Consider the following 14,894-nt stretch of genomic DNA (forward strand, 5'->3'; position numbering starts at 1 on the left):
TATCAAATGGAAAGAAGACACTGGGACCAAAGTGAATAGAAAAACTAAATGATCAGACAACAAAGGTAAAAAAAAGTATTTTATTCAGAATTTATTAACTGGAATATGTCAGCTTTTGGAAATGTGCATCTGTGATATTTTGCATGTAAGTTTCAATTTTTCTAGTATTGCTGCATGCTGAGTCTGACTTCTTGAGGTAACTTTCCAGTTTTGCCTTCATATCTGTTGTGTCATGTGTTTTTCATGTGTAATCACGGTGCAGTATTCTACTAGTGTGTAGTATTTACAACCCATTTTGGGTTTTTTTTTGTTTCACTAGGTTTTAGAGCCCGGTGTAATTACAGTGCTGCCTTTCCACGCATAAGGTTGTAGCTCGTCCTGTCCTTGGAATTAGTGCTGTTATGGTTTGCTAAGGTTATGAGTGTGTTTTTGCACAAGTTTGTGTATAGTGTTTTGCAGTGGAGAGATTGTGTATTGGCCTTACTGAGGTGGCACCAAAACATCAGAAAGGGTTTTAGAGCCTAAATCATGACACACTACCTCTTGAAGGATCTACATATAGTCGTTAATAAAAGGAGCTCATTGTGAACACTATCCACCCTAAAAGGGTGTTTTGTGGCTCTACATGAGAATTGTGATATTATGATCCCTTGTTTCATATTGTTGACGGTCTGCATTTTCCATATGGGTGGTATATTGGTGTATTAGGGTCTGCCTAGTGTTATGGTACAGTAAGGTTCTGAGTGTGTTTTTGCACAAATTTGTGCATAGTGTTTTACAGTTGAGCGATTGTGGTTAGTATATGCTTTGAGCAACCACTTTATTCTTTGACATATGATACATATCTAATATCTAAATTTAATAAAAGGTATTAATTGTGACTTTTATTTTTATTTATTTATTTTTTCTGTGTATTATCAGACAATTATGGATTTAAGCTCCACCCCTAACCCCCGCCCCTTTTAGCCTATGCTTAGCTGGTTAAGTTTGAGCCAGCCCAAAACCAAAAAAGATATTCAATGCTAGTCACCAGAAATGGCCTGGCAGTGGCATGTCGGGTGCCACTGCGCACCCCCACCCTGGCACGTCACTCCCCTGGCACATCACCTCCACCCCCACCGGCGCATCACCCTCCCCCCCCCCAGTGCATCACTTCCACCCCCCCCCCCCCGGCGCATCATTTCCTGGGGGTGCAGGGAGCAGTCTGCCGGTTCCCTGCCCCGGAACAGGAAGTAACATCAGAGGGAACAGGGAAGCGGTGGAGGTGACAGCCGTGCGGCTGCTCCCTGCACCTCCTTGCAGAGTGCACCCGGGGTGGACCGGCCCCACCGCCTCGCCCATGGTAAGCCACTGCGGACTGGCATTGAATACCCAGGCTCAGCGCCAATTGCAGCACTTTTGCGGGCTGCCTCCTGCGGTTTGAATATCAGGCCCATAATGAAAATAGTGTAATGGTACCGCAAGCACCCTTAGATTAGGCATAAGATATCCATCAGAACCATTATATTCACATTTATTTAGCCTTCATTTGAATATAATGTTTCCGATGGATTTCATATGCATGTTTTTGAATGGTAGCAAACTGAGTGCAAGCATATTTTTCTATGTGAGTCATCGTATTTTCTTTCTACTTAAGGTTCAAAGTTAGGATATGAGTTATATGTGAGGCCTACCTATGTGGGAGTACGGTAATCCCATTTAACTTCAAAAGAGCTGATCTGCCACACTCCCGTTGAGAAGTCAAGACCTCCTGCTGAGCAGCCTCTCTTTCCATTGGTAGATGAGTTAATAATCTCACAGCTCTTATCATGACTCTGGTCCTGTGGCAGCAGGAAGTAATGTTTTATTAAGGCATCTCTTGCTGTCCGAGGGGGAGGCAGCTTGGTGCCGCAGCCACAGAAATAAGGTCCTAAAGGGGGTGGAGCCAGGAGTTGGAATGATCAGGACTGGGGGCAGGGGCGTAACCAGACTTCGGCAGGAGGGGGGTCCAGAGCCCGAGGTGAGGGGGCACATTTTAGGCCCCCCCTGGCACCGCTGCCACCAACTTTGACCCCCCCTGCCGACGACCCTCTCGACCCCCCCTCCCGCCACCAACCCTCCCCCGCCGTCACCTACCTTTGATAGCGGGGGACCCCAACCCCCGCCAGCTGAGGTCCTCTTCTGTTTCTGTGAGTCTGACGTCCTGCGACGGGGGAGGGTTGGCAGTGGGTGAGGGGGTAGAGAGGGTCGTCGACCGGGGGGGGGGTCCAGGGCCAAATCTACGGGGGCCCAGGCCCCCATGGCCCCACATAGCTACACCACTGACTGGGGGAATGGCTGGATGGAGTGGGGCAAGGCTAAGCTGGCTCAATCTGTCCTCCTATTTCTGGAGCCTGTAATAGGGTTACCATATGGCTCCAGAAAAAGGCAAACAGATTGAGCCAGTTTGGGTTTTACTTCCATTGCTTTCAATGGAAGCAAAACCCAGACTGGATCAATGTGTCTTCCTTTTTCTGGAGCCATACGGTAACCCTAGGCAAAGACCATGTCTTAAAATCTCCCTCTGAAAGATTGGGCTCCCTTGGCAGCTCAAAACAGCTATCTGACCTGCATCTTTTATAGTTATAAGAACATAAGTATTGCCAATGCTCCCGCTGAGGGACATAGGACCAGGGGCGTAGCCTGACACCCAATTTTGGGTGGGCCTGGACCCAAGATGGGTGGGCAGACGAACCTCGCCCCGTCCCACAGGTGATTTGGTCTCTCCTTCTCTCGCCTGTATGCCATATGGTCTCTCAAACATCCCCCCTCTCCCGTACACCTTTTAAATATCAGATTTTCACCAGCAGCGAGCAGCAACTAATACACACTGCTCATGTTGGCCCCACACCCTTCCCTCTGATGCAACTTCTGTTTCCGCCTACACAGAAATACATCAGAGGAAAGGCTGTGAGGCCGGTGCAAGCAGTATGTATGTCACTGCTCACTGCAGGCGAAGATCTGCTACTTACAAGGTATGCAGGAGGGACACTTGTTGGGAGTTTTCGGCTGGTGGGGCTTGGGAATCCCTGCCAGCCACATTATAGATGTGTTGCTACTGGGTGGGCCTGAACCCAAAGTGGGTGGGCCTGGGCCCACCCAAGCCCACCCTTGGCTACGCCACTGCATAGCACATCAATTGTTTGAACAATCTTCCTACCCCACCTCCACCTGCTGTCTCCCTCCAAACCTAGAGAAATTTCATTGCTTGTTACTAAATGGAAATGTAAGACTGATCGTGTAATAACGTGCCCTTCTCTAGTAAGGCTCCTGCAGAGATGTTGCCTTTTTTCCTTTCCACAGAGACTTGTAACGTCTGCTCACCACAGAGTTGTTGTGGAGTACATTCGAGCCTTTCTGACATCTGCTAGGAAATCGACATCAGCGGACCTGCCCCACATCACTTCTAAGATCAAAAAGGATGGCGAGAAGGTCAAAGACACTTTTCAAAGATGCTTGGTGAGTGTTTTTGTTGTTGGCATATTCTAGATTTTTTTTTTTTAACGGTGCCACATGTGCTTCGCATGAGAGAAGCAGCAAGTTCCTTCCCTGTCTATGCTCGATCACTGAGACATGGCTCGCTCAGACTAATCTCAGTCTATACAGCACTAACCAAAGTTTTGCTACACCAAAATACTCAACACAGATAGTTCTAGAAACACCCTTCCCTGAGGTACTTGGTGGAGCGCCATATACAATATTAGATAGACCTGTATTTCTAAAGAATTTTGAATCACTGAAACAGCTTCTGGATTATGGCAGAATAAATGGTTTCTTTATCTTCTGTGAGACACCAGTTGAGTGAATGTAGACACCAAATACATGTGACAAATAACCTAGTTGGAACAGCCATTTTGCCTTTACTGTAATCCTGGAACTTGTGACTGTATTCTGTAAGGAAATCCCATTTGTTATCGATGTAAAATACCATAGTCCCTAAACTGGACTGTGTCTTAGACCCCAGTTAATTACACAATTACCTTAAAGAAAGTGTCCATTTAATGATGCAGCCTCCTTCGTTTCTAGACGCAGAAGACATGCTGACACCACTGACTGCTCTGCTGGTGGCTGAAGATATTTCCTTAGGAGGGAATTTTTAAAAGGGCATCCAACTCAGATTGAGGACATCCCCCCATCAGTAGATCCCAAATGAATGTCCACCTCACGTGTATTTTAAAATAGGCCTGTTCTAAAACGCATGTGCTGGAAATGTCCAGCATGAACATCCAAAATTATAATTTGAAAAGTCTAAATTATGAACGGGGCAAAATAAAGGGCACGGAGGTCTGTGTGGCAGCAGAAGAATGTCCGTATTATAAAATGACCTCCCGAAGGTGTTCATGTGGTAGACTAGCCTAATGGATAAAGCAATAGTTAAGAGCCAAAGCAGAAATCCAGAAGCTGCTGGTTTGATTCCCTCTGCAGTATTTTGTAATTAAAAAAAAATAAATTGTGAGCACTCCAGGGACAGAAACATACCTACTGTGACTTCCTTTATCTCCATTCAGTGGAGAACTGCTCAATCAGAGCACCTTTCTGTAACCTGGACGTGCCACGTGCCAGGTTTAAATATGGACCTCCATCTTTTTGAATACGGACATCCTTTCCCTGTCTGCAATTGGAGCTGGACATCCATATTTGAACCCTCCCTACTCTTGCCCAAAACACGCCCACACCACTCCCCTTTGCAATATGGACGTGCTGCATTGTGAGATTATTATTATTATTATTAGCATTTGTATAGCGCTACCAGACACACGCAGCGCTGAACACCTGATACAAAGAAGCAGTCCCTGCTCAAAAGAGCTTACAGTCGGGATTTGGACATCCATGCAATATGGATGTCTGAATGCCAGTTTTTAGATTTGCAAAACATGAACAGAGCTTCTAAAATAAACACCTTAGTGTCCTTGTGTACAAACCCCAGCGTCCATGTTGCATGAATGCTATCTCTTAGAAATTCAGCAGGCCCATTTTACACAGAATAGAGGTGTTAGAAAATCTGGAAAAGGAACAGAGAAGGGTGATCAAAATGATAAAGAGGTTGGAATCAGTGGCATACCTAGCTTGATTGCCACCTGGGGTGGAGCACCTCTCCCCCTCCAGGTATGTCACCCCTCCCCCTCTAAGTAGTAAGGTGCAGGGCCGCCGAGGGGGGGGCAGGGGGGACAAAATTCTCTGGGTCCGGGCCTCCAAGGGGGGCCCGGCGCCACAGTACCACCCGCCCACCCGCCCTCGGCTTCGTCGACCGTCCGCCACCGGGCTGGGCCCCCTGCATTGAAATTACCCTCTTCTGACGTAACTTCCGCGAGGGCAGGACACACGGAGGGAAGGTCCGAAGGGAGGCGATCTGCCACTGCCTGCTGCGCTTTCACAAGGAGGTGAGGCGCTGTGATTTCAATGCAGGGGGCTCGGCCTGGTGGCAGACGGGGGAGGGGGGGGGGAGGGGGGCGGGTGGAGAGGAGGGCGGTGCCGCAGCGGCCTGGGGGTGGGCAGCGACCTCGGGGGGCAGCCTTGCCCCAGGCCCAGCCCAGTTTCTCAGCAGCCCTGTTAAGGTGGGGCTGCATCAAGCACTCACAGAGCCACAGTCTACAGGAGTGTGACTGTTGGCTCTGCCCCTTCTGATGTCAACCTCTTGTTCTGGACCAGGGGACCAGCAGAGCCGACAGCCACGTGCTTGTAGATTGCGTCTCCAGACCAGGGGTGTAGCTACTATGGGGCCACGGGGGCCTGGGCCCCCCTTAGATTTGGCCCTGGACCCCCCTGCTGATGACCCCCTCAACCCCCCCTCCCGCCGCCAGCCCGCTGTCAACCTGCCGTCGCAGTCTGCTACCTTTGCTGGCGGGGAGGACTCCTGCTCAGATTAGAGGGAACAGTGGAGCTGAGCCTGCCACTGTTGGGTGGAGAGGAGAGGGGAGGGGAGGATAGGGGAGAGGAGAGGAGAGGGAAGGAGGAAGGAAGGAAGGAAGGAACGAGCTGAGCCCATTCTTGGGGGGAGGAGGGGAGGAGGCAGAGAGAAAGGGAGGGAAGGAAAGAGCTGAGCCTGCTCCTGTTTGAGGGGAGAGTGGGCACCATAGGTATAGAGTAATTAGTTTTAGTTGAAAATGGATTTCAGGCCAGTTTCAGCACCAAAACCAAAACTGAAATTTGGTTGGCCTCTAGTATACTTCTTGAAAAGGTACAAAACTGGTGTACACGACATAGTTATAAAGTAGTGCATTAAAACCAAATAGGAGAAGACATTTTTTTTCACTCTATGGAACTCACTCCCGCTCCAGATAAGTGGTATAAACAGACACTATAGGTAACAAGCACCCAAAGTACTTTGCGTCTATGCAGGTAGTTTACAACGTGGTCCCCAAATGAGTCAAAGGATGTGCAGTTCTGTTCACTGCCCTCCTGAAACAACAGAACCTCAACACCAGCTGAATGAGCACTGGAACAGTTGGACATTCCAGTGCCTTTGCTTTAGTTTGCTGCTGCTGTAAACAAATGCCAGCAGTACTCGCCTTCCCACAGAAGCAACCATGACAGCAGAGGGGGGAATGGGAAAGGGTCTCCAGCTTCCCAGTTCCATGCATGAAGCACTCCACCTCACTGTCAGCCCTTCCAAGCCAGTCTTCTGCTCTAAATTCCACCTTTCTTTGTAATCTGCTAGAATCCCGATGCTGCTGCCCTGGGGAATCCTCTCATTTTCTTTCTAGACCTTCTTCAAGCTACTAATATTGAAGCCATTAAAATGACAACATTCTTCTTCCTAGAAAATCATTCTGATTTAAGGTAAGAAAGTCTTTCATTTGTATAAATATGCATATCACATGAGTTTTAAAGTGTTTGTGCCAGGGGCTTCGACGGGAGGGGGGGTCCAGATCCCGAGGTGAGGGGGCACATTTTAGCTGACCCCCCCCCGCTGCTGCCAACTTCCCCCCCTGCCGCTGCCGCAAACCCTCTCGACCCCCCTTCCGGCCGTCAACCCTCTCCCGCCGCGTACCTTTGCTGACGGGGGACCACAACCCCTGCCAGCCGAAGTCCTCTTCTCAGCCATGCGGCATTGCTGACCCCCCCTGCCGCCGCAACCCTCTTGACCCCCTCTTCCTGCCGCCAACCCTCCCCCACCGCCATCGCGTACCTTTGTTGGCAGGATACCCCAACCCCCGCCAGCCGAAGTCCTCTCCTTGGCCGCGCGGCATTGCTTGCTGAATGATCTGATCAAGTTTCTGTGCGTGCGTCCAACGTCCTGCACGTACAACACCGCGCGGCTGAAGAGAGAACTTCGGCTGGCGGGGGTTAGGGTCCCCCGCCAGCAAAGATACGCGACGGCGGCAAGGGAGGGTTGGCGGTGGGAAGGGGGGTCGAGAGGGTCACGGCAGGGGGGTCTAGGCCCCCATGGCCCCATAGTAGCTACGCCCCTGGTCTGTGACCTCTACTCACTGCTGCATTTTGGCTTCATGATAAGAGGTACTGCTTCTGTACCCATAAAGGCTTATAAGAAATACATGGTGAGTATGCACCATGGTGGATTACAAACAACTGACTACGTGAAAAGCAGAACATCTATGTAAGAAGGGGGCAGAAGCTGGTGTTGGCTCTGTGGCTCAGGCTGTGCCCTATATAACTTAGCAGGGTCAAGGGTTGGATCCCTTATTAGGGAGTTTATTCTGTTCATCTTCATTATTGGTTTATAATAATTCTTGGTAATCTTTTAAAAGGAAGGAACATCTCAGTGTCATCCTGGACCTCAAAGGAACAGTCAAACGAAAAGAAAGAAAAGTGATCCTGGACTATTTTAATGGCAGAAAGAGAGACGAGGATCAGCAGGTGCATTTCTTCGAGGAAATAGAAGTGAATCGGCTGAGGTTTGCCAGCCATTTGTGTTCATGCTGTGTGTAGGAAGATGGATTTTCTGCTTAGTGTATCTTAGACCGTACTTTTTACATGTATTTCATGCCCTTTTAGTGAACATCAGCGTTTGTGAATTTATTTATTTTTCACTCTGCATCTGGATTCAGCTGCACCCAATAGGGTACGTGCCATCAACATTGCACTGATTGTCCCAACACATTGGCTTTTATTTTGTGCTCTCGTGACTTGAAAGCTGATGGATGTCGTATCCTCCTGGGATCACAGATGTCAGGAAAGGAGGAGCTGAAGAGACTGGAGAACCTGGTCATGTCCTCTGGCTCTTCTCTTCCAGCTGCTCCCTGGTCCTGCAGAAGATCTGCCAACCCAAGAGCAGCTGCCTCTTTGGTATCTCCAGGACTGTGGACCTACACATATCTTTGTGTTGTGCTGCACTGATGATGGGGATTAATTTGTAATTTCCATTTCTATCATGCAATATATTGCAAAATATAGCTTTACTGTAAACTGTCTAGATGGCTTACCAACAGGTGCTTTACCACATAAACATGGAACTTGAACGTCATTTTAGCAGGGCCTAGTTGAAGCAACGATTTTCTGTGTTTTTGCCCTCTATTGCTGCTGGAGTGGATGGAACTTTACAGAACTATTGGTATATGGAGCGTGTGCTCTAACTGCATGCATGGAGTAGAGGTATGGCCTAGTGGTTAGAGCACTGGTCTTACAATCCAGAGGTGGCAGGTTCAAATCCCACTGCTGCTACTTGTGATCTTGGGCAAGACACTTAACCCTCCATTGCCTCAGGTACAAACTTAGATCGTGAGCCCTCCTGGGACAGAGAAATATCCAGTGTACCTGAATGTAACTCACCTTGAGTTACTACTGAAAAAGGTGTGAGCAAAATCTAAATAATAAAATGCACTTTATTTAATCTGGGGCTCATTGCAGCATGGCTAAGTTGAAGAAAGCACCATTTTCACACATTAATCATTAATGATACTCTGTCATAACAAGCAGTTTGGTCACATACAAAACCAAAAACACAAGGCATCATGTGTACGCTCTAAAAGTTACAATTCATTCAGAATACAGTGGCTCGAATAGTGGGAGGTTTGAAATCTTGGGATCCAGTCATCCTCCTTCTTTATAAGCTCTGTTGATCACCAGTGGTGTTTTGGTCATGTGAAGATACTTTAACCTACTGCATGTGTTATTCCCAGCCTATTTGACTATGTAGGTGTACCGTTATTGTCCTGTTAGAACACTGCAATCGCTGTCATAGTCTGTATTGTTGGATATTCCTGGGGTTAGGAGTAACGAGACACAGGGTAGCCACATACTGTGGAATTCATTGTCAAATGTAGTTAGATGTATTTTGGACCATTGCTAGTTTAGGAAATACGTTAAAGTTTGGCTTTTTAATATGGATCTCACTGAATGTATGAGTTCCTTTGGAATTAGTTTGCACTTATTGGGGAATGTGGATGGGTGGATGGTTTTATTTTAAAGTTGTAATTTATTTTATTGTGTATTATGTATGTATCTACGTGATTTGCTAAGAACTATGGATTACGTGGAATAGAATTGTAAATAAATAAAAAATTTTTTTTTATATATGTATATATACCTTATTTTATTGTTACTGCTCTGAGGCATCTGTTTGTGGGAATTAAACCAAGCACATTGAATTTACTTATACACATATTCATTTAAATAAATGCAAGTAAGAAAATAAACATAAGAATGAATATGTAGTCTCAGGAAAAGGAAGACAGAGTACTGTATAGCATTTAAATCAGATTTAATAAGTGGGGAAAATATACATATCATGGCACATGGAATTCTTTTCAATCCCTCTGCATGTGTCTCCGGGAGAGGTGTGAGGTGGTTTGAAGAGAGCAGTTCCCAAACATTATGTTGGTTTTGGGGGGAAAAAATGAAACTAAGAGTGAAAATATAAGTAACCATCAGATGTCACTCATAACAGATTTCAGAAGACGGATTTTACAGTTTAACTATAGGGTGACACTGACCCACAACAACAGGTGTTACTATGTTTTGCCAGCACTAGTAGACAGAGCACATGGCAGCCAGTAGCAAAGTACCTGGTTCTGTTACTCAGAGTCATTGTACATAACAACCGTTAAAGGTATAAGGTTCAGCCAATAGACTTTGCAAATGAAATACACATCTGAACTGAAAAGGGCCAACCACACAGGGATAGGGGTATGACAGCAGTAGGGATGTGTGATGGGGAAAGCATGCAGACATGCCTCCTGCAATTATTTCCAACACCTCTCTATATGCGTCTGTGTGTGGTCTGTGTACATGCATAAATGTGTGGGTAGATCTATCTGTGTGTGTGTGCACATGCCTGCATGTGTATGCATGTATGTATCTTTGTGTCTGCATGGGTATGCCTGGGTGTATGTCTGTACACATGTGTATATGTGTGTATGCATGTCTATGTATGTGTGTGAGTGCATATTGCCACCTTGAGAGTCACGGTCTGTTGAGGGGATCTGGTCACCTTAGCCACCAAGGTCATCTGCAGGGAGTCTTTGAGGATGGTCTGATGCGGTATTACAAACTGGAAAAGCAGCTCAGGAAAAGTCTGCATAGGGGAGTCTCAGAAAAGCTGCAGAGGGTTTCTCTCATAATCCTTGAACAGAAATTAAAATCTTCTCAAATGGAAAACAATCCTCAAATGTTCTGCCAGAGCTAGGCTGGTGCTTACCATAAGGTTAAAGAAGTCTCAGCAGTGACATCCCCAGATTGTGGCTTGCCCTTATGAATATAGGCACTGGGTATTCTTAAAGTCAGTTTCTTATGTATGAATATAAGTAAAAATCAGAAACTCCCATTTTAACTCAAAATTTAAATATACAAACAATGAGTTGTGTTGTTTTGAATGAAGAAGTTTTGCACTATATATAAAAAAAGTTATACACTAACCAGGAATCTGTATGAAACTACTTACACACACCATTGACTGCATTAAACCCACTGATTAAGCTAAGTGTAACAGTGCTACATAATCTGCATTAACAAAAAAATTTTCTTTTGGTTTACTTTGAAGATTTGATTGAGTTATAACTTATCAGGAGGAGGCAGGCTGTGCTATGATGTATGGAAAGGTGCTATAACATCTCAGTTCCTGAGTTTAAGTGTATACACCTAAAAACTGAGCACATATAAAAAAATGTTTTAATCTACTCATTGTTTGTATATTTAAATTTTGAGTTAAAATTGGAGTTTGCCCTTATGAATGCCACAAGCCTTTAGTTCAAAACTGGCTTTTTAAGGTAGCAATGTTTTTCTGAAGTAAGAAACAAAAGCAGTTCTTCCTTACTTTTGGTCAATCTTTGCTTGAATGACAAAAGCTTCCAAATAGCTCCCTTTTGTTAAAGGTTTGCCTGCTCAGGAGTGGAAGCAAGGCAAACGGGTGGGGGGGGGGGGGGGAGGCACCACCCTCTTACCGTGCATTGTTTGGTCCCCCCCCCCCAAGCTTCCATTTGCCAGCTCAGTAGCTGCTAACCCCCCCCCCCCTCCAAAATGCAGAAGTAGGCTCACATACTCACCTTACCTATGAGGAAAGGCTGAAATGTCTAGAGCTTTTCAGCTTGGAGAACAGACACCTGAGAGGAGATATGATAGAGGTTTATAAAATAATGAATGGAGTGGAGCGGGTAGACATGAATCGTTTCTTCACTCTTTCCAAAAATACTAGGACTAGGGGGCATACGATGAAGCTACAAAGTAGTAAATTTAATACAAATCAGAGAAAATCTTTCTTCACCCAACATGTAATTAAACTCTGGAATTCATTGCCAGAGAATGTGATAAAGGCGGTTAGCTTGGCGGGGGTTAAGAAGGGTCTGGACTGCTTCCTAAAGGAAAAGTCCATAGACCATTATTAAATTAACTTGGGGAAAATCCACTGCTTATTTCTGGGATACGAGCATAAAATGTATTGAACTTTTTCGGGATCTTGCTAGGTATTTGTGACCTGGATTGGCCACTGTTGGAAACAGGATGCTGGGCTTGATGGACCTTTGGTCTGTCCCAGTGTGGCAATACTTATGTACTCTATAGCCATGGCTTTCTGAGAGCTGTTCTCTCTATCCTCTAAAGAGATTAAAAAGGAACAACAAACATTGGAGAATAAAAACATACAACAACAGTGTGCAATGATGTGGTACTAAACCAGTTCTTTATTCCAAATACAAAGGACCCAACACCGGCTGTGTTTTGGCTCGAAAGCTTGCATCAGGGTCAAAACATCTGTGAACAACAGATGAGGGGTGGGGGTGGGGGGGTAGTTCATTAACTATAAACTCTTAAAAAGTTCATGAAGTTTACTGCGATACAACTTTGGATGTTTTAAGAAAAGAAATTTGCGAGAGTCCGGTGCTTCTGTTTGGCTTGAAAGTTCTGTATTTGTATCTTGTTAACTTGGCTTCAGAGTCCATTGTATTTTATTACTGTTTATTAAAGACTTCATATAAATAAAAAAAAAACCATCTGTGAACAATAGATACAGACTTCGGTGTTCCTCAAGAAAAAAGGACCTGTAGAAAATTACTAGTCCCCTAGACAAATGAAATATAGATCACTATGCCCCAGGGGCGTAGCCAGACAACAGATTTTGGGTGGGCCTAGGCAAGAATTAGGTGGGCACCAAGTGTTCACCCCCCTCCCCCTCCAAAAAAAATTATCTCAGCTGGTGGGAAAATGCTTCTTTCAACCTTGGCAGCAGGAATGCACTGAAAACTGAGCATGCACTGAAAACTGAGCATGCACAGGTGCCGGTGTCGTGGAGAGTAGCGTTTTTGTTACCATCAGGGGGAAATCTTCAGCTGGCGGAGCTTGGGATCCCACCAGTTACCACTAAACATGTGCTACTGTTGGGTGGGCCTGAGCCATAAATGGGTGGGCCCTGGCCCACCCAAGCCCACCTGTGGCTACGCCACTGCTATGCCCCAAAACACCAAAAATGGCAGATTGTAATAAATAACAGGATATGCCAAGGAAACCTCTGTGTGAATAACAGTTGCAAATGCATGTGACATCACCGAATTGTATATCAGTAATACTCAAATAGGAATCTAATACATAAAACTTCCCCCAATATTTAAATCAGAAACAATCTACAGGATAGTTCTTTCATTAATCATACCCTTCAAATATAGTAGTATAAATCTTTCTTTATTTCAAAAAAATCATTATTCTAATAAATAAACACAGCAAATTATCAAAACAAATCATAACCCCACATCCATTCATTCATACCCCACATCATTACATAATAAAAAAAACTTAGCCAAGATTAGGAGTCCATCCGTGGTGAAAACTTTTTTTCTATGTAAATGAGACACTGGTCTTTCAAACATAAGTACATAAGTAATGCCACACTGGGAAAAGACCAAGGGTCCATCGAGCCCAGCATCCTGTCCACGACAGCGGCCAATCCAGGCCAAGGGCACCTGGCAAGTTTCCCAAACGTACAAACGTTCTATACATGTTATTCCTGGAATTGTGGATTTTTCCCAAATCCATTTAGTAGCGGTCTACGGACTTGTCATTTAGAAAACCATCCAACCCCTTTTTAAACTCTGCCAAGCTAATCGCCTTCACCACGTTCTCCGGCAACGAATTCCAGAGTTTAATTACGCGTTGGGTGAAGAAAAATTTCTCTGATTTGTTTTAAATTTACTACACTGTAGTTTCATTGCATGCCCCCTAGTCCTAGTATTTTTGGAAAGCGTAAACAGACGCTTCACATCCACCTGTTCCACTCCACTCATTATTTTATATACCTCTATCATGTCTCCCCTCAGTCGTCTCTTCTCCAAGCTGAAAAGCCCTAGCCTCCTTAATCTTTCTTCATAGGGAAGTCGTCCCATCCCCGCTATCATTTTAGTCGCCCTTCGCTGCACCTTTTCCAATTCCACTATATCTTTCTTGAGATGCGGCGACCAGAATTGGACACAATACTCAAGGTACGGTCGCACCATGGAGCGATATAACGGCATTATAACATCCTCACACCTGTTTTCCATACCTTTCCTAATAATACCCAACATTCTATTTGCTTTCCGAGCTGCAGCAGCACACTGAGCAGAAGGTTTCAGTGTATTATCGATGACGACACCCAGATCCCTTTCTTGGTCCGTAACTCCTAACGTGGAACCTTGCATGACGTAGCTATAATTCGGGTTCTTTTTTCCCACATGCATCACCTTGCACTTGCTCACATTAAACGTCATCTGCCATTTAGCCGCCCAGTCTCCCAGTCTCGTAAGGTCCTTCTGTAATTTTTCACAATCCTGTCGCGAGTTAACGACTTTGAATAACTTTGTGTCATCAGCACATTTTATTACCTCGCTAGTTACTCCCATCTCTAAATCATTTATAAATATATTAAAAAGCAGCGGTCCTAGCACAACCCGAACTAGTCCAGTTCTTCTCTCCACACAGTCTCAATTCACTCCCACGGAGATCTTTTCAAACTCCGTAATCCATGAACCATTAGCTGATATAAGGTTCACTCGTATTCCACTTTTCAGATAATTGTCCAGCTCGACAGAAAATCTGTGTTTAAATTGAGAGATAGAATGGGAAATGGTGATGTGAGATGGTAACGCCCCTGGGTGGTTAGTGATACTGTGATTGGATATGGGCTAATTGGAAACATCGTATAAGGAGAGAGGGGCAGTGTTAGAGAACATGCGTGGACACAGAAGCTCTGGGCATATAATGGATGGCTGGCCGGGTCGAGCTTCCGAGCGATGGTGTGCTAGAAATTCTGTATTATTAATGTCTAGGTGAGTTTGAATTATGTTATATCATTATGAGTTTGGTTTACAAAATATGAGAGTAAATGTGGTTGATTTTATATGTACAGATTGACAGCTTGTGATGACGCCAATTGGGTGAAACACCATTTGTGTATTTTGGACTAACAGCTCCTGATACATAGTAACATAGTAACATAGTAGATGACGGCAGAAAAA

General features: G+C 45.3%; 1 protein-coding gene across 2 annotated transcripts in view; it reads left to right on the forward strand.

The window, feature by feature from the left end:
* LOC115478072 (exocyst complex component 3-like) overlaps positions 1–8,642 on the forward strand; it is a 142,551-nt gene extending 133,909 nt beyond the window's left edge. For both annotated transcript variants that reach the window (XM_030215308.1, XM_030215306.1), the window contains exons 9-11: positions 3,322–3,477; positions 6,677–6,798; positions 7,728–8,642. In XM_030215308.1, the coding sequence (XP_030071168.1) occupies positions 3,322–3,477; positions 6,677–6,798; positions 7,728–7,908 (459 nt within the window). In that variant the 3' untranslated portion in view covers positions 7,909–8,642. The remainder of the gene's footprint in view (positions 1–3,321; positions 3,478–6,676; positions 6,799–7,727) is intronic.
* The last annotated feature ends 6,252 nt before the right edge of the window (positions 8,643–14,894 follow it).

This window comes from Microcaecilia unicolor, chromosome 9, assembly GCF_901765095.1.
Source record: "Microcaecilia unicolor chromosome 9, aMicUni1.1, whole genome shotgun sequence".
Lineage (NCBI taxonomy): Eukaryota > Metazoa > Chordata > Amphibia > Gymnophiona > Siphonopidae > Microcaecilia > Microcaecilia unicolor.